The sequence below is a fragment of the Diplotaxodon limnothrissa genome, linkage group LG15, assembly GCF_057381915.1.
Source record: "Diplotaxodon limnothrissa isolate DT_005_m linkage group LG15, D_limnothrissa_male_GT1.1, whole genome shotgun sequence".
NCBI classification, from domain to species: domain Eukaryota; kingdom Metazoa; phylum Chordata; class Actinopteri; order Cichliformes; family Cichlidae; genus Diplotaxodon; species Diplotaxodon limnothrissa.
Window position 1 is genome coordinate 9,247,731 of NC_140610.1, and position 10,359 is coordinate 9,258,089.

Sequence of the window (10,359 nt, forward strand, 5' to 3'; positions counted from 1 at the left end):
TCACTTTGAACTACAGACTGCTTTATTGGGCTTCTGTTGCCACAACACGGGGGAAAAAATCAATACGCTGCAGCAGTGTTTACACTACTAACACAAACCTGGAGATAATTTCTTTCGGTTATGCTCAGTATCAAAGATGAAATTGAAATCCCTGCAAATTACTCAGGGTCAGGTTCTATTATAGATTGGAGGACTATACGCTAAAGCTTCATTTAGTTACTCTGTGGTTGTGTTTCTTACGTAGACATGACCTCATGTTCCAGATAGGAGAGCCAGACTTCCTAAGCTGCTCAGCCAGACCAGGTTTTGGCATCTCACAGAAGTCCCAACACCACAAAATATATTTTATTAGTGTGGCAACTGGAGTTTAAACCAGAGGAATGTATGGGTGATGTGTGCTGATTCACTTAGGACATTTGGATAGGGACAGCTGGACTTCCCCCACTGCCACCCCCTCCCTGACATCTAACATTTGACAGTGTTTTTATATGCCCTGGGTGAATTTGATATTCAGGATGTAAAACTTGGCTTCCTAGAGAGGCAGAGTTCCTGCTGGCCTATTCAAAAAAGTGACTGACTTCACCAGACCAGCCAGTAAAGAGGGGTTTTAAAAAAAACAACAACAAAAACCTCTCTATTTCTTTATAATTGTGATCACAGCTCATTATGTGATACAGACACACTTTTCCACATCCTTTCTAAGTGTTCTGGATAAGCAGTCCCTATTCACAATCTAACCAGTTCCTCACTGTACACGAACGGTCCTTACAAAGTTAAAAATGCCTGCCTCCAGCTTTAATGCTCTCTCTACACAGTGCGGACTTCAGCAATGCACTGATTCATGCAGATAACGAAGACAGCATCCATTCCCAGGCTACTAAAAAGTCAGCTACTCATCACAGTCTATTTTCCATTGCAAAGCAGCCAAGCCGGCTGTATCATTAGATCCAGGGGCAGGGACTTCACTGCTGCTATTATAGAATAACAGCACACCCCAACCACTTATTGAGATCTTATGGACTCAGTAGGAAGACACTGAGCAGTAAGAGTGCTTTTGCTATTGCTGCCCCTTTTACCAGTTGTAACTGGTCTTGCATTCCAACTCAACAGGTCCTGAGAAGGTTTTTATTTTATTTATTTTATTTTTTAAAAAAGCACATTCACATTCATTGTGGCTTTGGGTTTATTGAGGCAATAAGCCTCGTGGACAGGAGGTCGGAAATTGCTGATTCATTTATAGCACCTCTGTTGTTGCTATGGAAACAGTTTGTTTCTGTTACGGTAAATGAAAATCCAGGAGGTGTTTTATCCCCCTCTGTGTGCTGTCCCCTAATTTCTGATATTAGAGAGGCCACATGCTTCATCCAGATCAGTTTATAGAAATACAATGAAGGTCTTTCTAGAGTGTAATCTCATTTTTTTCTCTATGTTGGCACATTAGGTTTGTCCTTTGTTATTCTCAGCAAATGTTTCATAACCTGTCTTTTTTCTTCTACAGATCTACAGATATTCTGCATTTGAAGCATCTGATTCCACTAAAGACTGAAGACTGGGTCTCCTGAAGAATATAAAGGGCAGAAAAGTGAATGCTGGACAGACAGAATGGAAGCCTGATAGCCTTATAGCGACGAAAGAGGCCAGATAGCTTTTTTTTGTTTTGTTTTTGTATTTAACAGGTTAAAAATGAATTCGCACTCAGCTCCACAGATCGTGGTTAACAGGACAAATGTCCAGGACGAGGCAGACTGTGGGGAAGGTGTAGATTTGCCTACAGATGACCATCTGATGACTTTGAAGGCCTTAACAGAGAAACTAAGACTGGAGACCAGGAGACCCTCCTACCTGGAGTGGCAAGCCCGGCTTGAGGCAGATCGCTTCAGAGACTCAGAAACTGGGACTAAAGGGAAAGTAGTTAGACACAAGGAGACTTCAGTGGACCCAGATGTGAGTCAGCCCAAGTTGCCATCAGGTGAACTTAAGGGATTTGAAAACATTGATGAAGCTCTAACCTGGCTCAGAAGAGAACTGGTGAGGCACTGTCTAAATTATCACCACCATCTAATCTTTATTTTGTTCTAATTTCTCATAGATTTTCAGAAATGTTTTGGGTTACAGTGTAATCAGCTTGCAGCATGTTTTTGTACTAACACTTCATAAAAGGAATTAAGGAAACAGGGAACATGGCCATAATGAGGGATTTAATATTGGCTACACGTGTTCAAAAGAGGAACACATGGGTCTTTTGATAAGTTCAGGCTGCTTAGTTGAAAATCCTTCGCAGTCAGTAATTGCCTGAAATCTAGAACCCATGGACATCACCACACACTTTGTTTCCTCTCAATGAGGTGCTCTGTCAGCCCCATTCTGAACCCACCTTCAGTCGCTGCTTATTTGTGGGTCTTTCTGCATTCAGGTTTGTCTTCAGTAACATGAAAAGCATGCTCTATTAAGTTGAGATCAGTTGGTTGACTTGGCCATTGAACAATCTCATTTCTTTCTCTTGAGAAACTAATGGTTGCTTCAGCAGTTTGCCTTGGGTCATTATCTGGTTGCACTGTGAAGTGCTGTCTGATCAGTTCTGAAGCATTTGGCTGAATCTGAGCAGAGAGTGTAGCCCTGTACACTTCACGATGCATTCTGCTCCTTCTATCAGTAGACACATTAGCAATATGGGCATGTATGGACCATGCCCATGAACCATGCCATAGCAATGCCTCCATCTATATTCTGCTGTAGTCTGCTTTACGCCATGAGCAAAGTCTAATCTGACCTTCTTGTTGCATCTGTATTTCCATTTATGAAGTTGTGTCTTGATTATAGACCTCTACCATGGAAATAATTCTGCCATCACGCAGCCCTGACTTGGCCTGACATTTCTTCAGACGTCATGTTGCAATCAAAAGCTATAAAATACAAACAGAACACACTGAATCAACTTCAGATATTGTGTCTGCTTCGGCAGTCAAAATCACCTGACCACCACCTGGGCCTGGGTGCAATTCCCCCCTCCAGGGGCAAGGGTACCTAGACCCGGATTGTAGAGTACGCTTGGGGAGTGTGATTGTGTGTACAGCGTCTCTTTATGTCTGTCTCCACGTTGGTTGAGTGTGGAGTGAGTGCATATGAGAGCATGAGGGTGGGAATGGATGTTTGTGTCTGTGTGTGCCTGTATGTCTGTGTCTATATGTCAGGTTGGGTATCAGACGCCACCTCTCTGGGGACACCTCAGGCCCTCCAAGGTTTGGAGGCCTATCTCCACCCACCACCACTTCCCCTGCCGGTGGCGGACTCCCTCAGGTGTCGGTGTGTTGGTGGCTCTTTGTGTCTGGGGGTGGGCGTCCGGGTACACACCGGCTCACTCCTTGGCGGCCGCTTGTCGGGGCCTGGGGCCTGGGGCTCGCTCGGGCCCCCTTTGGAGGTGGGGTGCCCCCGGCCTCTCGGCCTAGGGCTCGGTCACTCAGGCGCAGCTGGGGGCCGGCGGAGCTCACGGGCGCGTCACTGCAACCCCCCCTGGCTTCTGCTCCGCGGCTGCTGAGTGAGCCCTCATCTGGGACTCTCCTCAGCTCTTACTGGAACAGTGGCGCGGCTGCCCCTCTGTTAGTCTTCCATGGTCTTTTGTGTTCTGGGGGCCTCTGGATGTCTGGAGTTTTGATCTCCTCCATACCCGCTTCACACCCTGGAGGACGGGGCTGAGGCCCCCCCACACTCCCTAGCAGATCATTACATGGAGAAACCTTTGAAATGCAAGCATGCTGATCCACACAGGTATGCACACATGGGTATTCACAGACGCGGACTAAAGCTTTCTTGGCTGCTGCCTCAAAGCACACTGTGCGCTGTCTATCTTGCGTGCTGCACAATATTGTTTATTACTTAGTAAATACTGATATCTATGACTAGCTAGTTTATTGTGATGGTGCTTTGTTTTCTCTATTATTATGTTGCTCTTTGTTGTTTGCTGTCTCCTCTGTTTGTTTGTTTGTTTGTTTGTTTGTTTGTTTGTTTTTTCTCCATACAGGTGACCCAGGAGTTTTTTTTTTTTTTTGTCTCTCTTCCCCCCCCTTCTCACCGTCTCTTCTCCCCTTTGGTTTTCTTTCTTTCTCTCCCCCTCTCTCTCTCATTCATTCCCCCTGTCCTATTTATTAAAAAAAAAAAAAAAAAAAAAAAAATGACAAAGGATGAACTGAAGCTCTGCCATCACGTAATGTCGCATACTGCTGTTTCTGATGTCATTTAAAAAACAAAAAAAAACAAAATCACCTGACCATGAAGATGCTGGGCATTTAATTGTCAAATTAATTTTAATTTGAAATTTATTTATTTTTTGTTAAAGCCATTGAATGAAAGCTTGCACTTCAATCACACCCTTATTGCTTGATTTAATTCAAAGAGTTGGGAGTTTGCCTTGTAATTGGAAGGTTGCCGGTTCAAGCCCCGGCTTGGACAGGCTCGGTCGTTGTGTCCTTGGGCAAGACACTTCACCTGTTGCCTACTGGTGGTGGTCAGAGGGCCCGGTGGCGCCAGTGTTCGGCAGCCTTGCCTCTGTCAGTGCGCCCCAGGGTGGCTGTGGCTACAATGTAGCTTGCCATCACCAGTGTGTGAATGTGTGTGTGAATGGGTAGATGACTGAATGTGTAAAGCGCTTTGGGGTCCTTAGGGACTAGTAAAGCGCTATACAAATACAGACCATTTACAGGCCATTTTTGTTCTAGTAATATTTTGTTCCACAAATTAGTGTAGTGTGAATTGTAGTAATTATTCTCCCTTTGTGACCATGTTTGATCAGCATAGCAGTCCCAAGATGTGCAGAACTTTCATTCCTATACAAAACAGAAAATACAGCATGCTTCCCCTTTGTCCTCGTGATTACATATAAAGGGGGAATAGTTCTTGTTCCCTTGTACCTACTGCTTTCTGTTGTCCTGTAATTAGTACAGTACAGTTAGGATAGAGTCTTATACTATACTTGGATTAATTCAATTGTATGATTATGACTGCAATTGATTTATTTTTCCTTATATTTTTCTTTTGGTTGTGTAATTTAGGAGGCATTGTTCCACACTCAAAGTTCAAGTAGAAAAGTTCACGCTTCTTAGCTAATTAGAGTTTAACAGTGCACGCGATGTTTAATCACCAGGCAGAAGAATCCCATTCATTCTTATTGGTGAGTGAGACTGATTGTGACCCCAGGCAGCAGAATCTGGCATTTGTTGCGAGCAATTTCTGCAACTGTAATCATTTTTACTCTGCTCAATTACTCTGCACATTCAGCCATAGCTCATATGCTTGGACTGTGCGCACAAAGAAGCACTGATAAAAGGCAGACTCACAGTACGTGGCTACAAACAATAAAGATGATTGTCATCTTTGTGTAGATGTTTGGACACAAACAAAGAAGAGCACCACGGTATCCCACCGTGAGTCTTCTTTTGACAAAAAAGGACCTCACAGAAGCACCTCTGGTCAAGCTCCACAGGTGGACTATACACAGTATGTTGGTGTGATTGAGTCCTCCATAAATGAAAAGAATAATTAAGCTTAGAATAGATTAGTTTTAGCTTTCAATCTTTTAGAAAATGACACTTTGACGCGTCCATTCGGCTTCGTATAAAATGAACAAATTCATCTTCCATCCCGACACCTTTGTCTTCTCTTTTGCAGACAGATATGCGCTTGCAGGACCAGCAGCTGGCGAGGCAGCTCATGCGGCTTCGGAGTGACATCAACAAGCTGAAGATTGAACAGACGTGCCATCTGCATCGCCGAATGCTCAACGACGCCACCTTTGGCCTCGAGGAACGGGATGAGCTGTCGGACCTGTTGTGTGAATGCCCGGTCACCCCGGGCCTCGGCCTCTCTGCCCCGCTGAGACTGATCGGAGTCACCAAGATGAACATTAACTCTCGCCGATTCTCGCTCTGCTAGTGGTAACGACGGAAGAAGAAAAAAATCCTGAATACAAAAGACCCTTTATATACTTACTTCTCTTGAGTGCAGCCGGCCAGCCGCAGTGATTAGATAATGATCAGATCTTTTCTGTTTTCAGAGATAAAACCACATCACACCCATTTTTATGCTCACTGAAATCAAAGAGAGAGATTTAAGAGATTAGGAAGAGTTTTAGTAAGTGTGGTGTTTTTGCCACTAAACTCAGCCCTGGAGCAGATTTCATACTTTTAGCCTTCCACGACTTGAAACAGAGTACATGCAGTTTTTGAATCAGTGCAAAAGCAGTGTTAGGCATGCTTCTGTTGTTTTTTAAACCATATTAGTACTGATTACCTTAAGTATTACCATCTACTTTCTGCCATACTTTATCACGCACAGATTAAATGTTTATATATATATTTTCACCACATTCAGACCTCTTTAGGACATTTTCAGTGACAATCACAGTTAGTAGATTTGTTTCTACCTTGTAAGTTTTGTTGTTGTTGTTTTCAAAGTGATGCCTTAATATTATAGAGACTGAGCGCTGTATGCTCATTTGTGTTTGTAGAATATCATGGATATAATGGTTTATTCGGTGTAATGATTGTCAAATTACACTCCTTTCTGAGCTTAGTCTCTGGAGCTTTGCCTTTTGCTCTAATAGTAATCATGTGAGTTGCCCTTGTCAGTCTGAAACAAAAACATGCTTTGTTTTCGCGGATGAACACTAAATTATAACTCATGTAGATCACTGTGAGCGCCCATTGACATGATTATGTGCGTCTTGCTATGACCCCTTTTTTATGCTGGAATCACAGTTATAATTGACTATAATTGAAGGCAACCTTTTCTTTACAAGACACTGACTTCGGGTTTGCATCTATAGTACAGTACTGTGCAGATGTTTTTCTTTAGACAATGGATTTTTTCACGTGTTTTTTGTCCAACTCCTTGTACCTTGCCCACAAGGTGATTCCCAAAGAGCTAAAACTTGGCGTGTCTCTGCATTGTGTGGAGTGTGTTCTTAAAAAATTAGGACACTGGACAAGTGAAGGACAAAAGAAGTCTTAGGTCTAAAAATTATCAGCAGCTGATGAACAGTCTCTGAAAGTCATGTCCTTAAGAAATAGGAAAACAAATCTAGCAAAGATCTGACGCAAAACCTAAGAGATGAATCTGGCCCTTAGGCCTTTGCATCTACTGTCCATCAGAAATAGTCTCAGTGGAAGGGTGGCTGTCAAGAAGCTACTCTTAAGGAAGGGAAACATGAAGAAAAGGCCGTTGTGTGCCAAACAGGTCTTCTGGAATGATTAATCCAAAATTAAAATTTTCGGTTCAGTTGGTTTGAGCAGTTGTTATCAATATGTATGGAGGAGGTCAGGATAGAGGTACAACAGTGAGTGTCTACAGGCAGGTCTTGGGCTGCATTTCAGGTAGTGATGCTGGAGGTCTTGTTAAAACTGCTGGAATTCTGAATGCACCACCAGATTTTGATCTACTATGCATTACCCTCTGGAAAGCGTTTGATTGGCAGCAGCTTCATTTGTGAGCATGATGATCCCAAAAAACACTGCAGATACAGTAAAAGCATACCTGGATAGAAAAACACACAATGGATTACTCTCCTTCATGGATTGGCCTCCCCAGAACCCGGAGTCCAACATTATTGAAGCAGTGTGGGATCATTTTTAGAAAGAATGGAACAAATAGCAGCCAACAACCAAAGAGGAGTTTTGAATGTCATTCAAGATGCCTGGAGAACTATTCCTGAAGACTCCTTAAAAGAAATGTTTGCATAAGAGAGTTCAGTCTGTGTTGAAGACTAAGAGTCACACCAAATATTGATTTTCATGCTCATTAGAATTGTACAAACTCTGCTCTTTCCTACTATACTGTATTTCCATCTATCCATCTAGCCAGGTTACAGATGTGGGTTGGTCAAAGACTTTTACATATTACTGTATAAGTGCATGGAATTTGTTTAGTCATGTTTAGTCCAAGGGAAATGAATGCACAATGAAAAAGAGCTTGTCTCATGGTTTTGATATATAACAAATGCAATATCAGAGATTTAAAGCTTTCCCACATGCCTTGGATTTTATTTGTTTTCAGCAGTGGTATTAGCAGAACAGATTACCTCCTGTAACACCCTCTGAAATAATAAAAAAGACCACAGTGTCTACTATAGCTTAGATTATCTTAATACTTAGCCTTTGCCCCATTTAACAGTGTTCTCAAAAGATGTAAAGGAAAGAAGTAGTCCATCAAGAGATGGATGCACTAAATGCACTAAATTACTTTCTCACTGTCTAATTTGCTGCCTTTAAAGGAAAATCATTACCAGTAGCATCTTATATTTTCCCTATAAAGCCTGTCTCCCAAACACAGTGAACCAGATGGAGGTAGGATGGTGTTTACATCACTAATGCTCTTATTTAAACACCAGTGGTAAGTGTGTTGGAGGGGTTTGGTTCTTGACTCAAGACAATATCAGAACTCTTTGTTCTGATACAACCCTACTCATATCAAGCCTTAATTAAAAAATAAATACTTAAAAAAACAGTTGGGAGAAAGTGGAGAAAATTAGGCCTTCTCACCTCATTACTTCATCTAACATGTTGGATTGATTTAGTTCATTCACGAGGTGTAAAAATTTCTTTCCAAAAGGGGCAGGCTGCTGATTCGTCTGCTTGTGCTAACAGGTTGCTTTGAGAATAGCATCCGCTTTCTCATCTATCACTGTCAGAAAATGTATTTCTGTTTCTTTCAAGCGAGTGAAACTGCCACCTAACAGTGCATGTGAAGACAACGGTCAGCTTTGCATGCTAGAGTTGATTTACGCCGTTTCCTGGTCCCCGTGTCTCTCTCCTTATGAAGCGGTTGAAGCGGCCTGAGTCGTGAATGATTATGCTGAGACTGGATTTTCATGCATGAGCTCCAGCTTTATTTGGGATTATTGCAGATGAAAGCCACAACTCGTTCTACATGAAAGGCTGCCAGTGGGGCCATTACATGCATTTTCTAAAACGTTCCAGGCCATCAAGGTGTAGTTACCATGATTTTTTATGTTTTTAAAGTAAAATACTGGAAACAAATCAATGCAGTTGGAGCCAGATATTTTTAAAAAACGGTTTAGATTCCAGTGTTGGAGTCTAGCAGCACGCATCAGTGCAGGAAGGTCTTGGGTTTGAATCCACCAGCTGGTGGAAGCTTTTTACTCTGGAGTTTGCGTGTTCTCCCAAGTACTCCAGCTTCCACCCATAGTCCAAAGACATGCATGTTAAAAATAAAGCAATTTAAAAAAGGTGACGTTAAATGGGGCATCAGTGTGCAACCTTGCCTCTTGCCCTCAACAACTGGGATAGGTTATATCCCAACCATGACCCTCGACTGGACATGTGGAAGGAAATGGATGGATTCCCGCTCCGTTCAACAGCTGTCCCTAGAGTTGGTTATTTTAATAATTTCATACCTAAACCATCTCATTTACATGACAAAAAGCACCTTGAGGCAACTGTTGTTGTGATTTGGTGCTATCTTTAAAAAATGAATTGAAATTGAATTGAACTGAATTGAAAATGACATGCATACAGTCATTCACTGTCAGTTTGAGAAGCATAAAATCTCAAGAATAAAGGCCCAGTGTGGTATGCAATAAAAAGTAGGCCACACTGAGGGTTAAATAATCTGCTGTTTTGGGAGAGAGAGAGTGAGAGATGTTTGATCTCCGTTCTGTTTCAAGAAAGTTGTGATACTGTCTTCCACTTCGATTTTATGTATACTGCATACTGAAGAGGAGTTAATCTAGCAAAAATGGATGTAACAGATGTAACACCACAGAGCGGCACTGCGCGCTCGAACACAAACAGCTAACAGAGATCTCACCAAGGTGAACCACAGGGTGAGACTGGCGCAGATCCCAGACTGCATCTCATGCTGAGCCTTTGTGTAGGAGTGTCTGAGCACATCTCATCTCAAAGATTTACTGCTAGAGTGAGATGGTTTCAAACCACCACAGTTTGGAGAAGAATGTAGTTTTAACAGGACATATAGTCTTGGAAATTGATGGGTTACCCATCAAATTGACTGTCCTTGGATGCTGACTTACACAATGTGATGACAACAAGTCCTACTCGGTCACTTTGACTCTTTGTAAAAAATTTTCTTTAACAGATTTACTGGAAATATCTAGCAAGTAGTGACATTTTTAGTATCAACTGGTTCCAAAATAAGATCTAAAGCAGGTGGATTTGATGCGTAAGAAGGCACATGATGAATTCAAAAGGTTTTAAGTTTGACCACACTAATAAATCCATGGAGTGCTAAACTGATTCTGACTGTGCTGGTGTTTGGAAAATGGATTTTGAACTAAGGTATGAGTAAAACATAACCCGGAGCTTAAACATTCAGCAGTTTCCTTTGTGAAAT

The 10,359-nt window shown here is 42.2% G+C and overlaps 1 protein-coding gene across 2 annotated transcripts; it reads left to right on the top strand.

Annotated features, from left to right (window-relative positions):
- Positions 1-841: 841 nt before the first annotated feature.
- Positions 842-5,925, top strand: fam167ab (family with sequence similarity 167 member Ab). Of its 2 annotated transcripts, XM_085373138.1 has the most exons (3): positions 842-884; positions 1,757-2,028; positions 5,662-5,925. In XM_085373138.1, exons 1-3 carry the CDS (start codon positions 842-844, stop codon positions 5,923-5,925), a joined length of 579 nt encoding a protein of 192 aa, XP_085229264.1. The 2 variants fall into 2 exon arrangements, with proteins under 2 accessions (XP_085229264.1, XP_085229265.1); XM_085373139.1 differs by lacking the exon at positions 842-884 and having other exon boundaries at positions 1,678-2,028.
- The last annotated feature ends 4,434 nt before the right edge of the window (positions 5,926-10,359 follow it).

What these genes read in the sequence shown, in the direction of transcription:
- fam167ab (XM_085373139.1), top strand. Translation starts at nt 1,684, where the DNA reads ATGAATTCGCACTCAGCTCCACAGATCGTGGTTAACAGGACAAATGTC. An exon ending in CCTGGCTCAGAAGAGAACTG is followed by an intron (nt 2,029 to 5,661) that starts GTGAGGCACTGT and finishes TCTCTTTTGCAG; the next exon opens with ACAGATATGCGCTTGCAGGA.